Raw genomic sequence first — 27,542 nt, 5'->3', positions numbered from 1 at the left:
AAAGAAACCTGAAATGCGAAAGCAGAGAGAAAACAGGGCACACCACTGAGCAGCACCCTGGACTGGAAGTTTACATATCGAGCCTCTGCTTCTAGGAGCAGATCTTTCGGTCCACTGTCCGGGCCCCAGTGTGCAGTGGGAAATCAGAATCAACCCAAGCACAGCAGCTTTCACTTGGAGCTCCCGAGATTTAAAGATGTCAAATTAGAATTAGTCAGCCGGACCACACGCCTTTAATCCCAGCACTCAGGAGGCAGAGACAGGCGGATCTCTGTGAGTTCGAGGCCAGCCTGGTCTACAAGAGCTAGCTGCAGGACAGGCTCCAAAGCTATAGAGAAACTCTGTCTCAAAAAACAGAGAAACTCTGTCTCAAAAAACCAAAAAAAAAAAAAATTAGAATTAAGTCAACCACTTAATGCTTTAACAGTGTCCAAAACATACACATACACAGAAAGAGCCTCAAGATGGCCCAGAGACATATTGAAAATCTATAGCATTCGGCTGTATTTTAAATTATGAACACACTTCTAAGTTTGGGGTATTAGTCATAATATGTATTCATGACTATAATGGATCCCTCTGGAGTTATTACACTGCATGCAAAGGACATTTATTAACAATGGGAAACACTGTACATTATGGCTCCACAATACACAGCAAAAAGCCTTATGAGAAGAAATTAGCATGCCCAATCCTTGGCTGTTTTCCCATAATTTGGCCCCCAATAACAAATAAAAGATAAGTTTATTTTTATATTGAAACACTAAAAGATGTCCTGGCCAGACTGGGCTATAGATATGACTCTGTCTCAAAAACAACAAACCTAAAAGGTCTCATAGGCTGTCATTTCAAACCACAACCATTCTAAACTCAGAACCCATAATCATTCCTTCGTTATCTAACTGGTAAGTGGAAGCTTTAGCCCACTCACGCACAGTGATAACTAGAAAACTATCTTACATAATATGTGGAAATATAGAACTATATATATTTTTAGTTTACCAGAAAGTCCTCTCATGCCAAGGCGGAGTTGTCAAATGTCAAGTCTGAGCTGCGAACAAATGCTACAGCTGACTGCTGGCTTTTAAAAATAATAGCTCCAGTGACATACCTTTAAATATAACTGGGCTACAGAGCAGCACTATAATTAAAAACCAAAAACTGAAAATAAGGCTACAATACTTAGGACCCCTACAGAAAGGAAATGAGTTAGGAGAGAAGAAAAAATAAAATAAAGGCAGAATCAAGTCCCTCACGATGTAAAGGCTCCCTCGTAAGCAAGCATCGCTCCTTAGCCGCTGCCTTTATAATGTTTCTCGGGAGCTTTTGTCAAGAGAGACAGTCATCTGAAAGTGGGCTGATTTGTTCCCACAAGCAGACTAAAAGCTCAGCAGTTGTAGGTAAGCACAAATCCTGCCATTGCATAATCAAGGGTGTGGGTGAAGTGTTCACAATCAACAGCTGAAAGGCAGGTCTCTGAAGCATCCAAGCCCCAACATCACATGGAACTGAGAACACACACACTCACAAACACACGTTTATGGCTTTGGATATCCATGGTAACTAGGCAAGCTCCATCCTTAAGGAGAAAATACAGTGTTTCCATTGGCTTAGCAGTGACCTGAATAAACAGATAAGTAGGCAATCCTCACTATGCTTCTTCTCATTAAGATATTTTGGAATTTGGCTTTCAATTCTAAAAAGCCCCAATTTGCTGTCATAGATCTGAAGATCAATGACAGTTCCTTGCCATACTCCTCTGCTGCTTATACTGAATTAAAAATCGAATGCTCAGTGCTATATAAAAATGGGGTGATGCACACCTTTAATTCCAGCACTAAGGAGCCAGAGGCAGAAGAATCTCTGTGAGTTCAAGGCCAGCCTGGTCTACAGAGTGAGTTCCAGGACAGACAGGGCTACACAAAGAAACCCTGTCTGGAAAAACCAATATGGGCTGACTCTACCATCTACCCATCTATGACCTGAAGGGACTGGTCTTGTGGAACCATAGCCCCAGGCTCTTCATGCTCGCGCAACATGGGGCGCAACATCGGGATATCTGAGAGGAGTGTCGTGGAGGAGTCAGGACTGACGGTGTAGAGAAGCCAAAGGCCAACAACTCACTGCAACCAACATTTCCAAGAAAGGTTCTTTGGGCAAAAGGGTCCACTGTGTGCTACACCACAGCTCCACTACAACAATCAAATGTGTGATGGAGAGGCAGGCAAGACAGGGGATCAGAGTGAGTTTTTGAGGATTTTTGGGGGGCGTGGGGGTGGCTATAAGGTGGCAGACATGGAAGAACTGGGAAATGAGTGCGACTGGGGTGCAGGATGTGAAATTTGAAAAGAATCAGCAAAAAAAAAATGTTACATTTAAAAAAAAATGTAGGGGGTGAACCACGCAGTAGTGGCACACACCCTTAATCCTAGCACTCCAGAGATAGAGGCAGGTGGACCTCTGTGAATTCGAGGCCAGCCTGGTTTACAGAGTGAGTTCCATGACAGGACAACCAGAGTTGTCACACAGAGAAACCCTGTCTCAAAAAGAAATTATTATTGTTGTTATTGTGTTGTTGTTGTTGCTGCTGTTATTATTATTACTGGAAAGAGCTCATGCGCCATGGCATGCATATGAAGGTCAGAGGACACTTCTCTCCACCTTATGTGGATAACTATGGGCTCCAATCTAGGTGATCAGGCTTGTTCAGCAAGATCTTTTACTCATTGAACTATCTTGACTGTCCCAAAGTTGGACATTTCTTATACCATTTATACAAAATGAGCTCAACATTTGAAGTGTGACACCAAGTATTAATGTACTTTCCAACTGTTTCAGACAGGGCCTCATAAAACCCAGGTTGATCTCAAAGGCACAAGGTAGCTGAGGATGACCTTGAACTTCTGATCCTCTTCTTCCACCTCTATTGCAGACTTGTACTGCAATGCCAGACTTTTATAAGGTACTTATACATGCTAGGCAAGCCCTCTACCATATTTATATAATAAAATCCAATCTTTCCAATGAGCACTTGCAGGACAGGGTCAGTGGGCTTTTTGGTCACTTCCAGCTCTAACACTTCAGAGCTCTAAGATTATCTACGGAGGACAAACCAGAGCCATACTATTTCTTGGGTTGCATGAGTTTGTGGGGTTTTTTTTGTTTGTTTGCTTGATTGATTTTCGAGACAGGGTTTCTCTGTGTAACAGTCCTAGCTGTCCTGGAATTCATTTTGTAGATCAGGCTGGCCTTGAACTCACAGAGGTCCGCCAGCCTCTGCCTCCCAAGAGCTGGAATTAAAGGTGTGCGCCACCACTGCCCAGGTGCTCCTTCCTCCAACTCTCCTCCAGCTGGGATTACAGGCATATACTACCACACATGGATTTAAATAAAATGCTTTCTTTTAAGATTTATTTTTATAATTTTAATTATGTGGATGTGTGTGTACCTGAAGGGCCGGAGTGTAAGGTTCCCTCTGAGCACAGCAGCTGAGAGCTGCCTGACGCGGGTGCTAGGAACTGAACTCTTAATTGCAAAGCCACTCTCCGGCCCCAAGTGCTGTTTCCTTACACACAGAAGAAACACTCCACTCAACTATCTTTCCAAAATTTTCTCTGGAACTTCAGAAAGTTCCAGAGAATAGTATCATATACTTTCTTTTCTTTTCTTTCTTTTTTTAAAAAAATATAGTCTACTGTGCCACCTAGGATTGTCTCAAATCACTGTGCTCAAGTGGCTTTTCCACTGCAGACTGCAAACACTGGAAATATAGGGCACATGACACAGTCTCCAATGCAGACAAATTTCTTCCCTTTCTTTTCCCTTTTCTCTTTCTCTCCTTCTTCTTACTCGGTCTTAGGGGTTAAACGCAGGGCTCATGCATGCTGGGCAAGTACTCTACCACTAAGTCATATCCCCATCTCATTTTAAAATTTGAGACAGGGCCATGATAAATTGACCAGGTTGGCCTTTAACTCATTACGCAGATCAAGCAGGCCTTGAATTTGTAATCCTTCTACTCAGCCTCCAAGTAGCTGGGATTACAGATGTGTACCAACATTAATTACCCACTCAAACAAATTAAAAGAATTAACAAATGTATACTTTGCTCAATAAAACTGTGCTTAGCACTGAAAGATCTAGAATCAGCCAAGCAATGGGTGGTGCATGCCTTTAATCCCAGCACTCAGGAGGCAGACAGATCTCTGAGTTTAAGGCCAGCCTGGTCTACAGTGAAGTTCCAGGGCAGTCAGGGCTACACAGAGAAACCTTGTCTCTAAAAACTAAAGAGGAAGGGAGGGAGGAAGGGAGGAAGGGAGGGAGGGAGGGAAGGAGGGAGGAGGGAAGGAGGGAAGGAGGGAAGGAGGGAAAAGAAGAGAAGAGAACAAGAAAAAGAAAGATCTAAACTCATATTAACCAAGAGCACAATAAAAATGGTGGCCTCACCATCAGAGGAGGGTGGAGTGGTCCCAAGTGGTGTGACTGGGGCTGCTGGAGTAGGACTGACAGGGGTTGTCACCAACCCCATTTCTGGGTGGCTCTGAAAGAGGAACAGATGGGTAAGAAAAAAGAAAATATAGTTCTCTTTAAGTACCCTCTACTAAACATGCTTACTGGCTGTTCAGAATCAGAATGAGACTGCCTAGCTCACTGAGGGCCTGTGTTTGGTGCCCTGGGTGCTCGCTGAGCTCTAACAGGAAATGCTGCGGGTTAATTTTCATTATGACATTTGGGTTCCAGCCAGGCGGTGGTGGCGCAGCCTTTAATCCCAGCACTTGGGAGGCAGAGGCAGGCGGATCTCTGTGAGTTCGAGGCCAGCCTGGTCTACAAGAGTTAGTTCCAGGACAGGCTCTAAAGCTACAAAGAAACCCTGTCTCAAAAAAAAAAAAAAGAAAGAAAGAAAGAAAGAAAGAAAGAAAGAAAGAAAGAAAGAAAGAAACTTGGATTCCATTACACAAGTTTTTTCTGTAAAGCCACATATTTAAAAAACCAATAAATTATTCAGATGTATGAACTATTTTCATGACTATAGAACTGACAAACAGATGTAGGTAAACTAAGGAGATGCTTAGGAACCATAAAAGGAGCTAAGCTGATGGCAGGCTTACTGTTAAAAAAAAGAAAATAATAAATAAAATAAAAGAGCAGTAAGCTAGCAAGATGGCTCAGAGGGTGAGGTACTCATTGCCAAGTTGATGACCTGAATTTGGTACCTAGGATTCATATGGTAGAAGGATAGAACCAACTTCCTTTTTTTAGAATATGAAGTTTCAGGGTTTTTTTTCCATACTGGTTTTTTTATTGATTTTTATTGAACTCTACATTTTTCTCTGCTACCCTCCCTGCCTCTCCCTTCCCCCTCCCCCAGAACAAACTTCCAAAAGTTATCCAGTTATCCTCTGAACTCTACACTAACACCCCGAACACACACACACAAAGTGTAAGGAAAATCCACGCAAGGATATGTACAGTGCAGAGGCAGAGGCAAAAATCTACATGGACAACGTAGGTGACCCGTGTCCTTGGTCTGCCTCAGCTACTCCCACTTCAACTGGAAGAAGGAAGCTCAAGAGCCGCTCTTTTTAGAATCTACTCTCTTTTCTTTTCTTTTTTTTTAATTTATTATTTTATCTGCATTGGTGTTTTGCCTGCAAGTATGTCTGTGTGAGCGTGTCAGATCTTGGAGTTAAAAGATAGTTGTGAGCTGCCATGCAGGTGCTGGGAATTGAACCTGGGTCTTTTGCAACAGCAGCCAGTGCTTTCAACCGCTGAGCCATCAACTCCTGCCCCAATTCTTTCTGTTTTCAACAGCTTTGCCAGTCCTTTACCTTCCCCACCTCTTCTTGAGTCAGTTAGGGAATTTGATAGACAGACAAGAAACTTGGTGAAAACAGCAAACTTTCTTACATTATCTTATGAAAACTAGTAGGAGTTCAAAACATACCCCAAAACAGCATATTGTTTTCAAAACAAGGCCTTACTTTTTAGTTAAAATTCTACTAGTAGATTCCTTTAAAAGAAACATACACACAGGCACAGTAGCATAAGCTTTTAATCCCAGAATTCAGGAAGCGGACAGGTGGATCTCTGAGTTCAAGGACAGCCTCAAGCCTACACAGTGAGTTCTGTCTCACAAAGCTGGGGGGGGGGGATATGATAAAGAAAGAAACTTACATACATATTTTAAACAGTGTGCCATTAAGATAAAAACACTTCATTTTTTTAAAGACAGTTTTCACAGGCTACAGTCTTAGCTTGTTTTGGTTCCTTCCTGTGCCAACTACCCCCTTAGGCATACAAGCAAGTATCTTATATATTCTTGGCATCAATATGTATAAACTATTTGTCTGTTAACACCTAACACATCCTGGTTAGGATGGTTTTCTACTTTTGTTCTCTGGTAAGATAGTGGCATATGTACTTGGCCTATTCTACCTCCAGTTGTAATTACATAGAGGTTTAGAAAGAAGACGGCTTAACAGAAAATCCCATATACTCCATAGAGAAAATAATACCAGCAGACTCTGATAGGGAAAATGCAGTAATCTCAACTCCTTTTTTATTCTTCTTACTTTCTGTGTGATTTATTATTTATTTTTAATTTTATGTTCATTAGTGTTTTGCCTGCATGTATATCTGTGTGATGATGCCAGATTCCCTGAAACTGGAGTTACAGGCAGTTGTGAGCTGCCATGCGGGTGCTGGGAATTGAACCAGAAACATCTGGAAGAACAGCCAGTGCTCTTAATCACTGAGCCATCTCTCCAGCCCCATCGCAACTCTCTCATACGGTAATGGAATCAGTAAACTAGTCCAGACATAATTTTACATGCCATTAGCCCTACTTCAGCACCAGTTCCTTTGAGGATACCACAAAGCATAGACAACTGATGCGACACCATGACAGCCATCAATGAATGTAAGCAGAGTTTTCCGGGAGGATTGTTTGTTTGTTTTTTTAAGACAGTTTCTCTTTGTAACAGTCCTAGCTGTTCTGGAACTAGTTCTGTAGATCATACTGACCTTGAACTCTCAGAGATCCACCCTCTGCCTCCTAAGAGTTGGGATGGACATTTTCTTTATGGGTTTTTGTTTGTTTGTTTGTTTTTTTGGTTTTGTTTGTTTTGTTTTTGGTTTTTTTTGGAGACAAGGTTTCTCTGTAGCTTTGGTGCCTGTCCTGGAACTAGCTCTTATAGATCAGGCTGGCCTCGAACTCACAGAGATCCGCCTGCCTCTGCCTCCCAAGTGCTGGGATTAAAGGCGTGCGCCACTACCACCCAGCTCAGAGGAGAGGTCAGAGGATATTGCTCAGAGAAAGCATTTGCTTAATATGTACAAGGTCCTAGATCTAATCCTACAATATCACAAAAGCAAAAGATAAATAAAATGAAATTTGAGGGAGAAAAGGATTGGGAAGGTGGGTGTGACTCACTTTGCAGCCTTGGCTGACCTGGAACTGGATGTACAGTCCAGGCTATACTTGAACTCATAGAGATACACCTGCTTCTCTCCCCTGTGCTAGTTTTAAGGGTACAGGCCACCACACCCAGCCAGTATTGGGACCTTTAAGAGAACCAACCTGAGGGAACTGGAGAGATAGCTCAGAGGTTAAGAGCACTGACTTCCAGAAGTCCTGAATTCAATTCCCAGCAACCACATAGTGACTCAGAACCATCTGTAATGAGATCTGATGCCCTCTTCTGGCTACAGGCAAACATTGAGACACAGCACTGTATACATAACAAATAAAATAAATCTTAAAAAAAAAAAAAAAAGAAAAAGATAACCAACCTGAGCTAATACTGTGATGAAGTTTCGATTTAAATGGACAGCTTCATAAAGTGCCAGAAGAATGGCTTCATTGGTTCTAAGGAAAAAGAGAACAAATCAGATTTCTTCTTAAAGAGTAAAGAATGTAAAACACAACCATCAAGAGCTCCTCACTGTCAATCCCTCTATTTAGCCTTTGGACATATGCAAAAGAGCACAGGTTAAAGGCCAATTCTTCCTGCCCCCAACCCAGCTAAACCTGAGGGGGTTGATAGCCAGCGCTTATGCATTTCAGTCACCGCATCTGGGAGACAGAGCTAGTAATTGTGATCTAATGACCTAATGCTCCATAGGCAGAGGTAACAGGATTGCCACAAACTCAAGGCCAGCCAGGATCTACACAGAGAGTTCCAGGGCAGCCAGGACTACACAAGGCAAGATCATGTCTCAAAAACTTTATTTTTTTTTTCTTTAAGACAGGGTCTCATGTCCAGATTGGCCTCAGCTCACTATGTAGCAGAGGGTGACGGTAAACATCTGATCCTCCATCTGCACCTCGGGAGTGCTGGGATAACAGGCATATGCCAATCACACCCAGTTTATTTAAGGACGTCAAACAGACATTCTATCAACACCAGCCTCTAAAGTAGAGATCTCCAAGAATCCATGGTTGCCTAAACCCCAAGAAACGCTGGAAAAATCATTTTAAAGGTTGTAATCTGTAAAAGGTTGCAAGGAGGTGACACTTTCTGCTCTGGGCTCTCTAGTCAGCAAGAGAGTCACACAAAGTCCAAGTACTTACTGTACCGAGATTTTCTCAGGGGCATCTGCTATGAACATGCTGCCCACCTGTGGACAGAAGGAGGAAGCACAGACTGTATACAGGAGGCCAAGAGAGAAGCTCTGGGCTTAGGAAATTAATCAGTGAAAAACCATTGCTTCTAGTAACAAACAAGGAACTCAGGACCATCAGTGACACAAAAACCAGCCCACTTTGAAAACTGTAAAAGTCTTACTAATAATGAATGAAATAATGAGATTCCTACTACATCATCTAGGCTTTCAATGTGTAAGTTTAGTAACAATGTCAAGGTAGGTATCAGCCTAAATATTCTAATCACTGCATGTTTCCTGGAAACTGTTTATGTGCAATCAGAACTGACTCATAGAGAACTTCAAGTTTGTCCTGACACCTACAACTTCAATCCCAAAGTCACAAGTTCAAGGTTAGTCTGGGCTACATAGACTATGCAGGGGCGACAAGTCAAAAACTTGTCTCAAAAGGAATAAAAGAAAATAACTTTTTAAACTTCAGAGAGAGTAGGCTGCTATCAACCAGCTAGAACTGTCTATGTAAAACCGGTTCTCCTTTCAGATCACAGGGTTTGAGTTTATATACTGTCAAGGATGGCAAATAAACACCTGGCACAAGCTGTCTTTAATACATGTGATTCCAGAAGTCAGATGTGGTGGTGCACACCTGCAAACTAAGTTCTTGAGAAGTAGAAGAAGGATCAGGAGTTCAAAATCATTCTCAGCTACATTACAAGTTCAATGCCAGCCTGGGCTTCAAGATACTCAACCTTAAAAAAATTTTGAAGATGTCTGAGAACAATATATCTAATTCACATAATCAAATATCAATATAAAATTCATACTTCATATCCTCTGAAACACTTCAGTAACTTATGTCTCAGAGTTATAAGATTCTTTTAAAATCAGGCTCTAAGAAGAAAAAGAGTAAGAATGCATAGGCACCAGGAGAAAAACTGCCTGGGGTGAGAAAAACAGTTGTTCTGTGCAGGAAGCTGTCTCAGCTCTAGGGCACTTGAACACTAATGCCTCCCCACAAAGATGGGTTCCAATTCTGCCTACATTTTAGGATCCACTAGACTTACATATCTCCCTCTCTCTTTTTCCTTTTTACACTTTTTAGCTTTTTTTATCTTCTTTTAAGATTTCTTTTATTGCCAGGAGGTGGAAGTATGCGCCTTCAGTGCCAGCCTGTGGTTTCCGTGCTTGCCTAGCATTCCCAAGCTCAGGTTCAATCCTTAGCACCATGTAAACAGAGCATGGTAGTGACAAACCTGATATCTAGTCACTAGGGATCTTGTGGCTACAGAAGACTACAAAAGGCCACTGGGGAGGACTCCCTTCTAGCCTGTGTTCTACAGCCTCCAAACAGAGTCAACTCATTCTTGAAACGGATTCTTGACTATGTTGCCCAACTTGGTCTTGAATATGTAGGTTCAAGTAATCCTTCTCATCTTACCAAGTAGCTAGGACTGCAAGGTCAACTTTCTTGTTGTTGTTTTTGCTTTGTTTGAGACAGAGCCTCTCCATATAACAAAAAAATTGGCTTTGCAGTCCCAGCTACCATTATTTCAAACATATTCAAACTGAGCCTAAATATGCCTACCCCTGAAGGCTTCCTGTACTTCTCAACAGGAAGAGAGAAAGCACAAGTAGAACTTACCATATTTGTTAAAGCAGAGAAAAAACCACTCTGGTGTTCTTCTTCCTTGTCTTTATACTGCCTAAAAAGACAGCCAAATTAAACTTCAGGAATTTTTTTTTACCAAGTATATATTCAACCCTGACATTCTAGGTAATCAGGGCAGAGTACTCTCAGAACGTCTGACTCCAGAACTAAAGCATGATGACGCTCTAGCCACGGCAGTCCCCCGCATGCTGAGAGCACCCATCTGCTCTGGAGGGACTGTGTACCAAAATGCCTGGCTACTTTGGGAGAGACTTAGAAAGCAAGCTGCAAAGTGTGAAATTCCTCTAGCATATGGCTGATCTAGTTATTTCCCAAACAGATGATTACTTGAAAAGTGTGGCAGTGAAAATTCTTTCAGGCTGTGACAGTGAAAACCTTGTTTGTTTGAAGGAGGAAAAAAGTTGAAGAGCTAAAACATTTGTGGAGAAGGGACATACCGGCAGGCCCTTAGTGGGATTACAGATTCCTGGTTTCCATTCATGGAATGCCAAATCCTTCCCCATCCACGGGATGAAGAAAAGCAAGAACCAATTGAAGAGACTAAACAAGGACTCTAGGAAGTTGAACCACTAATGAAAAAGAAACAGTTGGTTCATGAGTGTAGCTCAGTAACAGAGGTTGTTCTTAGCTTGCATAAGGCTCTGGGTTCAATCCCCAGGGGAAGAAAGAAAGATTTGCAAATCTGTTAAATGAGACCTAACTCAATATGCTTTCTCTTTTCTATTCTTTTAAAGAATTTTAGCCAGGCTTGGTGGTGCACGCCTTTAATCTCAACACTCAGAAGAAAAGACAGGTGGATCTCAAGGTTTGAGGTTACCCTAGTCTGGTCTTCGGAGCAAGTTTCAGGATAGCCAGGGCTAAACAAAGAAACCCTATCTCAAAAACAAACAAACAACAATAACAAAACGAGTTTTAAAGTGATTTTCACGAGCTTTCTTACATGGAAAATGGTATTTATGAGGCTCACTGGACAAAAAGGAAAGCCTGCTCTATAGCTAAGGAGCTAATGATATGCTCTGTAACAAAACACCAAAGGCTGAAAGAGAATGTGCCTAATTGTTTGAACTAAAGGTGGGCATTAACTTGAGGGTTGCTTTTCCCAGACGATAGGAAACAAAGCCCCACGGATACCAGCAGGCTGAGCAGATGCATCTGCATGCAGCCAGACCTCTAACTATGCTTTGGGATAGGCTAGGAATTTTTACCTAGGAATTATAACAAACTTCTTCCCTACTCGCCCAGTTCAAGAGAAACAGCCTTTTCCCCTGTGGAGAAGTAGACTCACCTATTGTACTCAGACAAAGCCTGAGTGATCACAAGCCCCATTCCCTGGAAGAGAAAACACAACACAGTTGAAACAAGCAAGGAGCCTTTAGGTGCCGGTGGCATTGCTACAGCTCAGCACAACCAGGGAGACCATAACCCTAAAGTCTATACCCAGGAAGCTCCGCCAGAAAGCTGCTGTCAGAACAGAAATTTGGCTGGGGTGCGGGGAAGGATGGCGCACGCCTTTAATCCCAGTACTTGGGAGGCAGAGGCAGTCGGATCTCTATGAATCCAAGGCCAGCCTGGTCTACAAAGCGAGTTATAAAACAGCTAGGACTATTACACAGAGAAACCCTATCTCAAAAAACAAAACAACAACAACAAAATTAGAAGATAAGGAGATAAAGCCAAATATTGGTCATCTTTTTCTCCCTACAGCCAGAAAGCAGAAGTCACTTTGCACAATTTTCAGGACACATACAGCAGACACACATCACCCTTAATGTCTCAGCTTCCTAGAGTCAGGCTATGCACACAGAAATGTCAGGGCTGGAGAGACGGCGTGGTGCTAAGAAGCACCTACTGCACGGGTTTAGTTCCCAGCACCCACATGGAGGCTCAAACCATTCTAACTCCAGGTCCAGGAAATCTGATGCCACCTTCTGGTCTTTTCAGACACCAGGCAACACATATGGTGCCACAGGAGGACATACACTGGTAATCCCAGCACTGAAGAGGCTGGAACAGGAGGCAGGAGGACTAGGAATTTAAGGCCAGCTTGGACTACACAGTGAGACTCAAAAAACAAAAACCAAACTCATGATAAAGCACTCCGCTTTCTGGAATCTTTTTTTTTGGGGGGGGGGGGGGTGTTTGCTTGTTTGTTTCTCTGGAGAGAAGGTTTCTCTGTGTAGCCCTGGCTGTCCTGGAATTCTGTAAACCAGACTGGCCTCAGACTCACAGATCCACCTGCCTCTGACTTCCCAGTGCTGGGATTAAAGGTGTGCACCACCACCAATAAGCTTGGGATTCATTTTTTATCTGTTTATTGTGCACTGGAAATTGAACCCAAAATTTGTAAGTTTTATCCCCAGCCCTTTTTCCTCTCTTTTGAGACAGGGTTTTTCTGTGTAATGTTTCTGGCTGTCCTGGAACTCGCTCTGTAGATCAGGCTGGCCTTAGACTCACAGAGATCCTCCTGCCTCTGACTCCCCAGTGCCAGGATTAAAGGCGTGCACCACCACCACCCAGCAGCTTCTCTCTTCTTAGTGTCCACTGAAAATAAGGCCACCGCAAGTGAGATAACACCGAAAGTTCAAGAACCCAGAGAGACTCACATTCAGGGTAGCTTCATCATCCACAATGGACAGCTTCACGATGTAAGGGTTCACTGACTGCAGGAAGAGAGAAGAGTGAAGGTGAGTGCCACCAAGCTGAGAAAGGCTATTTATTAGCTGATTAAGAAAGGGATAACAAAATGCTTCTGCAAGCCCTATTTCCACAGCGATGCCCCCAACATCCAAACCCAAGGCATCTTGCCTGCTGACAGCCCCTATTTCCAGTGACTCTCTCATCTCACATGAGTATCTGTCAAGTACACGTGTGCACATATGCACATACACACAAATGTCAGTTCTATTCTGCCTACATCTTCCTCTACGCTGCATTAGCTCATGCTTATGTTAATTTACCTCTCCTGCTTTTCCTTCTTCTAAAAAGTGAATACTCTGAAAAACTCAATTTGTCCTGTCCTATGAGTCCATAGGGATAGCTGTCTTTTGAGAGAAATAAAACCTTCTTTCCCTTAAGACACATACTTGTAAGTTGCTAACTTACATGCTCATCCCAAAGGCTCTCTAACCATTTCAAAACTACATGCAAGGACTGATTCAGCCACCCGGAAAACAAAGCCACCTCAGGGGTGGGAAGTGGCAGCTGCTTAACAGTCAGAGAGGCCATTTGTGGAGATCTGATACCCAAATAACACTGCAGGGGGTACTGCAGAAAAGGATGTTATTACCCAAGCAACAATCTGCTCAGGACGCTGGGATTTAATGACTGTCCCATCACTTACTGCACTGGAAGATGACTTGAGCTTTTCCAGACCCGGTCTCAGCTGGGCACATATTTAAACGACTACTTCTTAAAAGTGGGATGAGAGTCAATGACCTGCTCACCTTAAAAACATCCCATCCACAGGATAAGAGGAAAGTTCTCCTGAGGATCCAGCACTAATTCCAACCCAAGGAGGGCTTGTAACAAAAGTATTCAGGCTGGCAGTGTTTCCAGCTACCAAGAAAACTCAAGAAACCTGAAACCAAAACTGAAAAGCTAATACCTCACACAGACCTCATTCAGGTTTTCAAAGCACATCTTTCAAGTCAACTGGGGACAGAAAATGAAAGTTTTGTTCTCTTAACAATCCAAATGTTTATTATGTTTTTACATTATTATTATGCTACAGACTGTCAGGCAAGATCTGATTCAGGTGGATCCTTGAAAAAGAAAATCAGCAGTTGGCTGACCTAGGGAAGTTACCATATTGACAGCAACATTAAAAAAAAGCAAAGCGTGCTTGTTTTGGTTTTGAGACAGGGCCTCACTATGTAGCCTTGGCCTCCCCACATCTTACTACATAGACCAGGCTGACATCTAACTTACAGAGATCTGCTTGCCTCTACCTCTGTCTATCCCTCTGCCTCCTGAGAGTAAAAATTAAAGGCATGCACCACTACCTGACCAAAGCACATTTTTTTGACATTATTTTTCCAAGTATTAATCACTCACCTTCCCAAAACAATACTGTAAGGTGACAATCAGGATCCTCAAGATACCAAGACCAACAAAATCAGGAAGATTTATGCTTTGATTCCCCTTATTAATTATGACACAATACACAAATTATGACATCAAACACACTGGAAATGCTCTGTTATTTTGTGTGACTATGTTACTACCATATATGCACAGAGGTGTGAACATGCATGTGAAGTCCAGATGCCATCTTCTGGTATCATTCCTCAGGAATCATGCACCTTGCCTTCTGGCTGGGTTTCTCACTGGGACCTGGGACTTGAGGCTTGCCAACTAGGCAAAGTTGGCAGACCAGCAAGCCCCAAGATCTTCCTGTCTCCAGCTCCAAACTGGGATTACAAGTGTGTGCCACCATGTCACCTTTTGGCAAGAGTGCTGTGACTGTATTCAGGCCCACCACATTTATGCACAAGTGCTTAACCAGCTAGGCCATCTCCCTAGCCCAGGAAAGTTCTTTAGGAAAAAGGGCAAGGAAAAAAAAAGGAATGAAAGAAAGAATGAGAGAGGGAGGGGAGGGAGGAAGGAGGAAGGAAAAGAAGGAAGGAAGCAAAGAAGGAAGAAAGGAAGAAAAAAGGAAGGAAGGAAGGAAAAGCTTGTGATTTGGATTTTTAATTTAGCAAAACAAGAGGCTCAGAGCAAAAGATAGGTTTTAGATCACTACATCTCAAGCAGTGGTAGCGCATGCCTTTAATCCCAGCACTTGGGAGGCAGAGGCTTCTCTGTGAGTTGTAGCCAGCCTGATCTACAAAGCAGATGTCAGGACAGCCAGAACTGTTACAGAAAAATTCTATCTCGAAACACACACACACACACACACACACACAATTCTAATTGCTCTATACTATATCCTAGCATCCTAGCACCCCAGCATGCTGGTTGTTCCGAAACCAGAAGCAATCTACTTCTCATTCACAAGACAGAATTCAAACTCAGCAAGTACTTTACCACTAAGTATACTTGTAGTTACTTCTTAATTGTTCTTAAATTTTGGGGTCCTAACTTTCTAAGTTTTACCGGTCACTATTCACTGTTTGTCTCTAAACTAGAATGCATCATTAAAATGAGCAAGAATTGTAAATGCTATCCTTTCCTTATTTCTTTTTGGTTTTCTTTCTATCTGATTTAAATTGTTTTTTTGGGGGGTCAGAGTTTCTCTGTGTTAGCCCTGGCTGTCATCCTTGGAATGTGCTCTGTAGACCAAGTTAGAAATCTGCTGTGGGATAATGCTCTTGTACCCTGTAAAGATTTGTCACTTGTATTGGTTTTAATAAAACACTGATTGGCCAGTAGCCAGGCAGGAAGTATAGGTGGGGTGACCAGACTGGAATTCTGGGAAGAGGAAAGGCTCTGTCTACAGTCACCACCCAGACAGAGAGGAAACAAGAAGAAAATGCTGTACTGAGAAAAGGTGCCAAACCATGTGGCTAAATATAGATAAGAATTATGGGTTAATTATGGGTTAAGTTGTAAGAGTTAGTTAATAAGGTCTGGGCAGTGGTGGTGCACGCCTTTAATCCCAGCACTAGGGAGGCAGAGGCAGGTGGATCTCTGTGAGTTCGAGGCCAGCCTGGTCTACAAGAGCTAGCTTCAGGAAAGGCTCCAAAGCTACAGAAAAAACCCTGTCTCAGAACAAAAAAAAAAAAAAAAAAAAAAAAAAAAAAAAGAGTTAGTTAATAATAATCTTGAGCTAATAGGCCAAACAGTTTATAATTAATATAAACCTCTGTGTGTTTCTTTGAGACTGAACAGCTGCGGTACCAGGTAGAACAGAAACTTCAATCTGCAGAACTGCACCTGCTCTGCCTCCCCCAGTGCTAGGATTAAAGGCATGTACCAGCTCACTCAGCTCTTTTCTTCCTTCCTTCCTTCTTTCTTTCTTCTTTTTTTTTTCAAGACAGGGCCTCACACTGTGTAGCCCTGGCTGTCTGACTGTCCTGGAACTCACTTTGTAGACCAGTGTGGCCTTGAACTCACAGAGATCCACCTGCCTCTGCTTCTTAGTGCTGGAACTAAAGGTGTGTTCCTCCACCACCTAGATCTTTACTTATTTTGTACCTGGGTAACTAGTCTCTGACATCTTTACTCCTTCCTAGAGATATTCACAGCTTGCCTTAGGGTATGGGACTGACTGCTGTAGCAGCTAAAACATCCTCTCAGCACACCTTCTCCTGCTGGCTTGTAGAAAACTTCACTGGTTCTTAGCTTAACTCTGTTCTTTTGAAATTCCTCATGCTCTTGTCAAAGACCTTCCTGCTCCCCTGGAATCAGGCTTCTTTAATGGCATCTAGTGAGCAACTTATATCCAAAGCTGCAAATCCCAGAGAAAGCATGTCCACCAGCTTGTCCTTGACGGGTATATTGGTTCTTCTGAGGTTTCTGACACAACAAAGATGCATACCTCACTCCAGAAATACGATTTTCTCCAGTCTTTGGCTGTGTCCCATTTTTTCAAGCTGACATTTCAGGGCCCTACTGGGCTGAGCCAGGGTTCACTTTGCACTTAGAGAAGCCAGCCAATCCACAGCCTCAGAATGGCTGTGCCCACCAGAAAGCGGTGAAGCACTCACTAGGGACGACGGCGTGTTCCTGTCACACGGAACTCAACTTCTTTAGCTTTCCTCAGCATTTTTCCTCAGCTATTTTTTCTGCTCTTGTACTAAGGCCCCAGAGGCTTTTACACACGACAGAGGTCATAATGGCTACCATGCCAGCATCTCCAGACTGCCAGTAAAAACAGGTATTGGAGATAAATTACATGTTTATTTGTAGATCTACACCCCATTATCAACTCCTCCACATTAAGGTTGTTGCACAGACCCCAGACTCTCCAGAGCCTCTCCACATTACAACAAGCTGTTCATCAGTCTGTCTGAATAAAATCACCCAGTGATGCAGACGTTGTGACACATGCCTGTAGTAACAGTACCTGGGAGGCTGAGGCAGGAAGACTCCTGAAAGCTAGAGGCCAGTTTAGGCTACACAGCAGTATGAGGACAGCCAAGACTGTGACCTAAATAACAAAGTCCTGTCAAAAACAAAGAAAGAAAGAAAGAAAGAAAGAAAGAAAGAAAGAAAGAAAGAAAGAAAGAAAGAAAGAAAGAAAAAAGGAAGGAAAGAAGAAACACTTTAAAAAAAACCTAAATCATGTCACCAGCTGGCATACTATTCACTGACTTGTCCAGAAGGCTAAGCAGTGACCATATGTTCTCAGATCCTGCCACTTATTAGTGAAGAAAGTTCCCCTAGCACAGCACCTGACTTCAGAGAGTCTTTCTTAGTATCTAGGACCCTTTACCTGCTGCTTCCTACTCCTCCAGAGAAACCCTGAGGATCCCGGTCTCCCTGAGCAATCTCCCTCTGTTCCTATGCATTCTGCCTTCTGAGAGGAGTAAGGCACATGCACCATTCTCTGGGTTCTGCTTTTCATTTCAAAAACGGAAACCAAGAGCCGAGCTGGATATGGTGGCATACATTTATAACCCAACACTTGGGAGAATGAGGCATGGCTCACCACAGATTTGGGGCTACCCTGAGCTATAGAATGAAACTCTGTATTGAGGGGAGGGAGAGAGAAGTGGGTGGTGGGGCACAATGATGTACTGGGAAGGTGAAAGCAGGAAAACTAGTCCAAAGCCAGCCTGGGTTGCATGAGATTACAGTCAGGTGTGACAGTATACACTGATTCAGGCAGCGATGGACCTTGGAGTAGGATTGCCAAAACTTTGAGGTCAGTGGGAAAGGAGGGGTGGCGGTGGGAGTAACCTCCAGTATTGTTAAAGATAGAGTAATATCTTCAACTAAAATGGCTCAGAGGTTAAGAGCACTCACTGCTCTTCCAGAGGTCCTGAGTTCAATTCCCAGCAACCACATGGTGGCTCACAACCATCTGTAATGAGATCTGGTGCCCTCTTCTGGCCTGCAGGCATACATGGAGGCAGAATGTTGTATACATAATAAATAAATAAATCTTTAAAAAAAAATCTTCATTAAAATCAGAGAGCTCAGTTGAGTGGTGGTGGCCCAAGCCTTTAATTCCAGCACTCAGGAGGCTGATATCTGTGAGTTCAAGGCCAGCCTGGTCTACAAAGCAAGTTCCAGGACAGCTGGGACTGTTACACAGAGAAACTCTGTCTCAAAAAAAATAAAACAAAACAAAACAAACATAAAGAGTCAGAGAGCTCTTAGACCAACAGTGATAAAATACATAAAACAAGTCTTACCAGAAATAGTCACACAGGCCTGCACACCACAGAACTGAGTCAGGGACAGGGAGAGAACACTAGAGAGGCACAACTTCCAGACCAGCCTGCTCTACATACTGAATTTTAGGCTAGTCAGGGCTACATAGCAGTATCCTATTTAAAAAAAAAAAAATACATTGGAACTAGAGAAATGGCTTAGTGATTAAAAGTACTTGCTGTTCTTGCAGAAGACCCTGGTTCAGTTCTCAGCACCCATGTCATGTCTGACAACACAATTATAGGTAACTCCAGTTCCAGGGGAATCCGATGCCCTCTTCTGGCCTCTACGGGTAACTGCATGCACATGCTACATATATATACATATATATATACATATATGTATATATATATATACATATATGTATATATATGTGTATATATATGTACTCAGTCACACACACATACAAGTAAAATAATCTTCCAGAGCAGATGCAGTAGGGCTGTGATTTCTAATTCTGGTTTATCATTTTGTTTGACTGGGTTTGTCTGTTTGCTTTTTTGTTTGTTTGTTTGTTTTGAGATAGGATGTTACTTTGTACCCCAAGCTGGCCCAGAATTTACCATGTAGCACCGCTGTCCTTGAATCTGTGGCAAGCCTTCTGTCTCAGCCTGCAGGGTGCTGAGATTACAGGCATGAGCAACCTTGCCTAGGTTCAGTTAGGGATCTTTTAAAAAATAAATGATCGGTTCCTCTCCCACAAATTCTGATTCAGTATAATACAACCAGAGTTAATAATCCAAACCTTTTTTTATTTTTAAAAAGTTCCTGCCAGGTGTTGATGGCGCACTGGAAAGACAGAGGCAAGCAGATCTCTATGAGCTCCACACCAGCTTGGTCTCTAGAACAGTTATGGGTAAAAGAAAAACCCTGTCTGGGGAAAAAAGTTTCTAGGGGGTTGAGCATGGTGGCAATTGCTCTAATCCTAGTACTCAAGGGAGACAGGAAGGTCTGTGTGAGTTCCAGGATAGCCAAGGATATGCAGTAAGACTGTCTCAAAAACAAAAAAATGAACAAAACAAAACTCCTAGGTAAAAGCCAGGTATAGTAGCAAAAATCCAGTTCACCAAGAGCATGTCTTCTATGTTCAGTGGTCTTATAAAATGGCTGCTGTGTCCAGCAAGATAATTACGGAAATAACAACTGTACACTGGGGACCCACCTACCTCATATTTTCTGTAGTTTACCAGCAAAGCCAAGAGGACAACAGCATCATACCCATGCTCTCTACGACTTGGGGGATGGGACAGTATCTGTAACAAGAGGCACAGTACATAACGCCTAAGTGCTAAGTCCTGGTTCCATGGAAGGCAGACTGAAAATCTGAAGAGCTATCTATAAGAGAAAGGCATCAGAAAGCTGACCTACCTGTAGAATTGCTTCAAATATACTGTTGATCATTACATATTCCAGGATAGTGTTCTGACTGATGTTGTCTGTAACCTGAATGCAACAGAAACACTTCTGAAGGTCTGTACCAAGGCACCTGACATCTCATGTATATCTACTACCCTAGCATCTAAGTGACAGAAATGTCAAAGCAAAGAGCAAACAAAAATATCCCAAGATTCAGAATCCCCAGAACCATTTTCAAGTGAGATCCAATGAAAATGAAAAGTCAGACAATGCAAAAGATGGTAGTTCTCTTGGAATATCCCTGCCAAAATGACAGGGATCAACCGGGGAGATGGCTCAGCAGGTTAAGGCCCTTGCCACCAAGCCTGATAACCTGAGCTCCACCCTGAACCCATATGGTGGAAGGAGAGACCCAACTCCGGAAATCTGTCTTCTGACTAACATGACTTTTTCTATGGGGAAGGGACTCATATAAACTAAAAATTAGTTTTAAAATGTTTAAGTAAAATAAAAAATAAAGTGATAAGATAATATCATATAGCCTGCAGGTTAAACATGTCAGCAGCTGCTCAAAGGTTAATTCCCAAAAGCATAATTCCATACAACTAACTTCCCTCTATATGTTCAGACAAAAGGGAATGATATAATATCCCAGTAAAGAATTTCCCTTTTTCCTTTGGGAGGAAGTACTCAACTAGGTTTGACTCTGCTGTAATTAATACCCTTGACAAACATATAGGGGATCACTTACAGTCACTAAGCAAAGAAGAAGTTTCAGGCATAAACTCTTCAGACTTTCTGAACCTTCTGCACAAAGTAATGAATCCAAACTCTCCATCAAGTTCTGGGAAAGAGAACCATAAACGTTAAAGCATGCAAGTAACACTTAGACCCTGTGCTGTTATGTTCTGCAGGATAAAGTGAATAACTGTGAATCAATTGTATCATTTCCCTAGTCCAGGTCATGCAAGATCAAAGAAAAAGACTTCAAAGTCTAGCTACATGGGCACAATGCTTTAGAACAACCACAGAGAACAATGGGGTATTTACTCCTGGACTACATGAATGTTGGAAGCTTTACACACAGATAAACCTTAAGATCAAAAGAATGACGTAATTTAAAAAGGGAAACCTAATGGTTTAATAACTACATATGAATTTCAGTATTTGTCAAAGAAAGTGCATCATGTAGGCACACTGGACCAGTGAGAGACACAACATCAAATTCACTACTGGGAATCAATGGCCATCTGAGCAATTCAACAAAGCTAGCTGGGTTCATCAGGGTCAACTTCAGTTGAAAATGTAATTGGAATTTGATGCTTGCACTAAAAAAAATAGCTTTTAGACATAAACTAAGTAAAGGTAAAACCTTCCAACTATGACAGAGGGAAGAAGGAAAAGAATATTCTACATTAAGTGAAGGAAAAAAAATTCAAGGCTCGGGGGCTGGAGAGATGGTTCAGAGGTTAAGAGCACTGCCTGCTCTTCCAGAGGTCCTGAGTTCAATTTCCAGCAACTACAAGTTGGCTCACAGCCATCTACAGTGAGATATGGTGCCCTCTTCTGACCTGCAGACATACATGGAGGCGGAATGTTGTATACATAATAAATAAATCTTAAAAAAAAAAAGTTCAAAGCTAGAGAAATGGCTCAGTGGTTAAGAGTACTTGTTCTTACAGAAAACAAGGATTTTTTTAGTTCCCAGCACCCATATTGTAGTTCAAAGCCAGCTATAACTCCAGTTCCAGGGACGCAAGCCCTCTTCTCAACTCTGAGGGCACCAGGAAGGTACATGGTACGAGTACTTGCATGAAGGGGAAAAAAAACAAACAAAAAGCCTCACACATGCCAGGCGGTGGTGGCACATGCCTTTATGCCTTTAACCCCAGCACTCGGGAGGCAGAAGCAGGAGGATCTCTGTGAGTTCAAGGCCAGCCTGGTCTATAAGAGCTAATTCCAGAACAAGTTCCAAAGCTACACAAAGAAACCCCATCTTAAAAAACAAAACAAAACAAAACAAAAAAACTCACATACATAAAACAGATAAATAAATCTCTAAAAAAAAAAAACCAATAGACTTAAGGATTCAGCATGATGGAATTTCAAAATTAAGATTCAAAATAAAATGTTTCGGTTGGATGTGGTGATGTATGCCTTTAATTCCAGCACTGGGAGGTAGGGGAAGGAGGATCTCTGTGAGTTTGAGGCCAGCCTAAAATACATATCAAGTCAGTGAGTTCTAGAACAACCAGGACTACAAAATAGAAAGACCCTGTCTCAAAAATAAAACAAGAAGTTTCAGTTAAATTAAACCTGTGAGCATCTACCTTATACTTTCAAAGTAAGACCTTGAACCTTCACGATTTTAGTTTAAAGAGAAAGGCAAAAGAAAGTAATTTCAAGTCTTCTGGCCTCCAACATATGCCATGTAAACACACACAAAAATAAAAAGTTATAAATTTTTGATAATAAATTAATAACAAGACTCCTAACATCTACTCCTGACCTCAACACACACACACACACACACACACACACACACACACACACACAAAAAAAACACAATACAAAAATATAGCTGAGCACAGTGGTACAAGCCTATAATCCCAGCACTAGGAAAGTAAAGACAAGAAGACCCTGGGGTCTGTGAACCATCTAGTCTAGAGCTCCAAGGCTCAGTGAAAAACCTTGTCTCAGAGAAATAAAGGTGGAACTTGATAGAAGACATGCAGTGTTGGAGAGGCCTGAGATCTTGGCTTACTTTACAGGGGAAGATCTCGAAGAAGTGCCCTTCTTTCTCCACCAAAATTCAAAGAAGACATTTCACCCCTGAGGAAGTACCAGAAAGTATGTTTCTTTGATCTCCTGTCTACTAGAAAACTACACTGCTAGCTGTTACAAAACAAAACCTTTGATCCAAATGAGCCAAGCCTAACCATAGGAACACAAGTCAACAATGTAACTTTATCTGTTAAAAGTTTTCATGTGTTCAGGAGGCCAGGGGTCCAGGATTCTGTCTGAAAGAAAGTGATCTATTACAGAGAAAGAAGCACAGAACATAAAAGGAGATTGAATGAGTGCTGAAGAGTCAAGGATAGAGGGGATAGAGAAATGGCAGGGCAGCAAAGATGAAATAGATGGACAGGGATAAAGCAACAGAGCCGGTCAAAGAATGATCGAGCTCCCTACAGACAGTGCCACCTCTGGGCTATTGGTCTTGGATGCTGTAAGAAAGCAGGCTGAGAAAGCCACGAGGAGCAAGCCAAAAAGCAGTACTCCTTCAACGCCTCTGCTTCACTCCCTGCTTCCAGGCTCCTGCCCTGACTTCCCTGAATAATGGACTGTGAGCTGTAAGATGAAATAAACCCTCCCCCTCCAAAAGGCTTTTGGTCATGAAGACAGTCTCCAGAGAGAAATACCACAGTGCACACTATGGTTCTCTGCCTTGCCAGTACTGTGTTATAGTCAAAGGAACATTAGGTCCTGTTAGAACTTGACGGATATTTTCCTTCATTCAGACCTTCTTCTAGATATTTTTCAGAAAGCCAACCCCTGGTATTGTCCCAGTTCCAGCATATTTAGGGATCCTGATGGCTGCTCACTAAGGTAAGCATCTTGCTTCAGTTATATGTCTGGTCTGCACAGAAATCTACATCTAGTAAGTCTCATCAAAGCACAGGTTTTCTTACTCTCTTATTTCTAAAGACAGAATACCACCATTTTTTAATGGAGTGGAAGAAATAAGATACATTTTAATATTAGTACACAAGAGATGATTTGACATTTATTAGAACTGGAGTCACTACACCAAGTTTAAAGGGCCAGAGGAAGTCACAGCTCGCCCATGTAGAGTAGTCTTGCCCAGTAGGAGGGTGTGTGTGAAGCTTGGGAGTATAGCTTGGTGGCACTATCTCATGCATGGGTTCCACTGTTGAGCTCTAGCCTCCACATGTACTCCTCCACAAACACAAACACATGCATATCACAATCACACACACACACACACATACACACACGCACACAATTTTTTGAGGAGGAAGAGGAAAGGGATACCAGGTAGACTTTAGAACGATCAAAGGTCCATGAAAAGGGGCTGTGAGTGTAGTTCAATGGTAGTGTGCTTGCCTAGCTTTCATAAGGCCCTGGGTTCAAACCCGAATGTAAAGCACATATATGTCTATAATTCCAGCATTCAAAAGGATAATCATTTTTTTCTTCTGGGAGGCAATTAAACTGTTTTTTAAATTAAAAGTGATTATGTTTGTTCAATTTAAGAATCAAATACACAATACATGATTACAAGAGTGTTCTAATAAAAAGATAGCGATAGTGCCCTAGTGTCAGAGTCCTATCTAACAGACACCATGCTGGATCCCCAGTAGGGAAGGGGGATGAGGAGCAACAGAAGAAAAAATTGGTTAGAAAAATTAGTTTTGAACAGTAGACATAAAAATTCAAAGGACATGGGGCTGGAGAGATGGCCCAGCAGTTAACAGCACTGGCTGCTCTTGCACAGGACCCAGGTTGGATTCCAGGCACCCACGTGATGGTTCACAATCATCCAACTCCCAATCTAGGGGATCTGATGCTCTCCTATGACTTCAAGGGTATCAAGCATACACACAAGCAGGCAAAACACTCACACATCATATAACATGAATAATCTAATTTTAAAAAAGTTCAAAAGGCAGCAAGTGGATAAAGACACTTGCCTAACAACCTAAATTCAATCCCCAAGACCCACAGGGTGGAAGGAGAGAATCAACTCCTGATAATTGTTCTCTGACCTCCACACAGCCACTATTCCACACACATACCAGCGTGCAAATAAATATATAAGCATAATACTTTAAATTTAATTCAAGTCAAGCATAATGGTATGTGTCAATAGCCCCAGCCTACTCAAAAGGCTGAAGCAGGAAGAATTGCTTGAACCCATAGGTCCAAGACCAGTCTAGGCAAGATAACTAGACTTATCCCAAAAAAAGAAACTGATGTGGGCATGGCAGTATACATCTGTAATCCCAATAGCTGGGAGATGGAAAGCAAGATTTCAAGAATTTGAGTCCTATTCTTAAGAGCAGGAAAGGGCACAAGGTCTGGAACACAGGGGAAGATAGGGGACAAGGATGAACCGCTAACACCAAGAGAAGCTCCAGGGCATCATTGGGCTCAGTCTAAGTGAGAAATGTATGTGAACACGAGCAGTGAGCAAGAGCTCCAGTGCAGAATACAAACTTACATTATACTTGGAGATGTAGAAGAAAGTCAGACTACTACAGAAACTGATGAAGACATATGAAAAAATACATATATCACAAAACAGAATACTCTAATGTTCTTTCCCAGAGAGATTGTGTCATTTCAGTTGCCTGTCCATTGACAGTTGGCTGAAACAAAGAATTTATCCTGTGTAGAAATTAGGAACTTTGTATAGTTAATTGCCTCTTCCCAGGTACAAGACATACAAAGAAAGACATCTGCATACATTTTGTTTTATTGTTGTTGTTTGGTTAGCTTTTTTGATTTGGTTTGGTTTGGTTTGGTTTGGTTTTGGTTTCTTGAGACTGGGTTTCTCTGGGTAGTCCTGGCTGTCCTAGAACTCACTCTGTAGACCAAGCTGGTCTTGAACCCACAAATATCTGCCTGTCTCTGCCTCCCAAGTGTTGGGCTTAAAGAAGTGCACCACCACAGTCCGGGCATTCTGTACACATTTTGGTAAGTAACAAATGACATGAGGAAGCACAGCAAGATGGTTCAGCAGGTAAAGATGCTTACCATATAAGCCCTAAGACCTGATTCTAACTCTGACCTACACACATGCACCATAGCATGTAGGCACTCACACACATTATATATACACGCACAGTCTTCTCCAGTGGTCAGAGGATTGCCCCTCTTAAATGAATGCATCTATAATCACACTGTCTTAAGCTCAAGGCACTGTGCCTTCTCGACCTCCAGTGCCATCACCACAGCTCTTCCTCGGGAGTCAGTTTTCTCACTATGCAGTTGTCCTGGTTGTTTTTCTTTAAATTAAACTTAATGTTTTGTTTTTTTTAACTTGAGAGAGATAGACAAACAGGCTGGAAAGATAGCTCAGTGCTCAGAAACATTTATTGCTCTTATAGATGAGCCACGATCAGTTTCCAGCACCCACATCAGGCTGGCAACCATTTGAAACTCCAGTTCCAAAGGATCAGATACCCTCTTCATACCTCTCAGTCATCACGCACACAAGAAGTACACAGACATATATGCAGGGAAAACATCTACACACATAAAATAAATAAACCTAAAAAACTATGACAAATATTTTTTTAAAAGTCCTATCCTCTGTGATTTAAGTCTGAAGTCAGCCTCAGCTACATAAGAGTCTGTCAAAGAGCCAAAAGCACACAAGGATTGTGGGCAGCAGAGGACTTGCCTTCCATGCAAAACAGCATGGCTTCGTTCCTAGAACCACAGAATAGCTGATCTTGTAGCTTTTCATATTTTATCTAAGTTCATAAATGTCATAAAAAGCGGGGTGGTAGTAGTTCATGTTTTTAAACCCAGCAGCACTCAGGAGGCAAAGACAGATGAATCTCTGTGAGTTCTAGGCCAGCCTGATCTATAAAGCCAGTTCCAGGATACCCAGGGCTAACTGTTACACAGAGAAATCCAGTCTCAAAAAGCCAAAATCAAAACCAAAACCAAAGCAAAACAAAAACCCAAAAAAGAAAAATCTGACTCCAAATCTTCTAGTATGTCTGTCTACAGGAAGCATCACCAACGACAGTCAAGAACAGATAAGCTATTCAGGGGCTGGAGAGATGGCTCTTCCAGAGGTCCTGGTTTCAAGTCCCAGAAACCACATGGCAACTCACAACTGTAACTCCAGTTCCAGGGGATTCGACACCCTCATATAGATACACATGAAGGCAAAACATCAATGCACATAAAATAAAAGTAAATCATAAAAAAAATCTTTAAAAAAAAAAAAAGAACTATTCAGAGCCACATACACATTTCTGCCTCACCTTCATGCACAGTTCCGCTTTGTCAAAGCCCATCAGCATGTTGATAATGTCAAATCCAGATGTAGATTTATTCTTCTGGTGAACTCCTCGAATTAATGCACACAAGGTCTGCAGAGATGGAAAAAATAATTCTTCTAGAGAGAAAGTCTCTACACTATGAGTACACTAAATCTGCAACTTTCTCCTGCAACTTCAGAACTAAGTCTTGACGAGGCTGGCTGACCTTCAATTTCTGCTGCCCTGAGTTTGAAAACAGCTTCAATGCTAACATGAAAAATCCAGAAACTGGGCTGGAGATATGGCTCAGCGGTTAAGAGCTCTTCCAGAGGTCCCGAGTTCAATTCCCAGCACCCATATGGCAGCTCACAACTGCCTATAACTCCAGTTCTAGGACATCTGACCCTCACACAATGAACATAAAAAAATAAATTGTTAAAAAAATCCAAAAAACTACAGAGAAATCCTGTCAAGTACTTGCTGCCAGGTCTGACAAAGGAACCGACCCCTTCAAGGTGTTCTCTGACTCCACAGGATCCTGAGACATGAGCATGCACGTGTGCGCGCGCACA

At 42.2% G+C, this 27,542-nt stretch overlaps 1 protein-coding gene across 2 annotated transcripts in view; it reads right to left on the bottom strand.

Annotated features, from left to right (window-relative positions):
- Armh3 (armadillo like helical domain containing 3) overlaps positions 1 to 27,542 on the bottom strand; it is a 200,793-nt gene that overhangs the window by 147,870 nt on the left and 25,381 nt on the right. The window contains exons 5-14 of one of the 2 annotated variants that reach the window (XM_048439101.3): positions 26,974 to 27,081; positions 20,700 to 20,792; positions 19,961 to 20,035; positions 19,759 to 19,845; positions 12,877 to 12,933; positions 11,559 to 11,602; positions 10,247 to 10,307; positions 8,573 to 8,619; positions 7,792 to 7,867; positions 4,447 to 4,540 (exon numbers count right to left, since the gene is read on the bottom strand). In XM_048439101.3, coding sequence (XP_048295058.1) covers positions 4,447 to 4,540; positions 7,792 to 7,867; positions 8,573 to 8,619; positions 10,247 to 10,307; positions 11,559 to 11,602; positions 12,877 to 12,933; positions 19,759 to 19,845; positions 19,961 to 20,035; positions 20,700 to 20,792; positions 26,974 to 27,081 — 742 coding nt within the window. The remainder of the gene's footprint in view (positions 1 to 4,446; positions 4,541 to 7,791; positions 7,868 to 8,572; positions 8,620 to 10,246; positions 10,308 to 11,558; positions 11,603 to 12,876; positions 12,934 to 19,758; positions 19,846 to 19,960; positions 20,036 to 20,699; positions 20,793 to 26,973; positions 27,082 to 27,542) is intronic. The other variant, XM_085694012.2, reaches the window with a different exon arrangement.

The sequence above is a fragment of the Myodes glareolus genome, chromosome 7, assembly GCF_982192425.1.
Source record: "Myodes glareolus chromosome 7, mMyoGla1.1, whole genome shotgun sequence".
NCBI lineage: Eukaryota > Metazoa > Chordata > Mammalia > Rodentia > Cricetidae > Myodes > Myodes glareolus.
The sequence above is the reverse complement of the archived record's forward strand: the minus strand, read 5'-3'. Positions and strand labels throughout refer to the sequence as shown.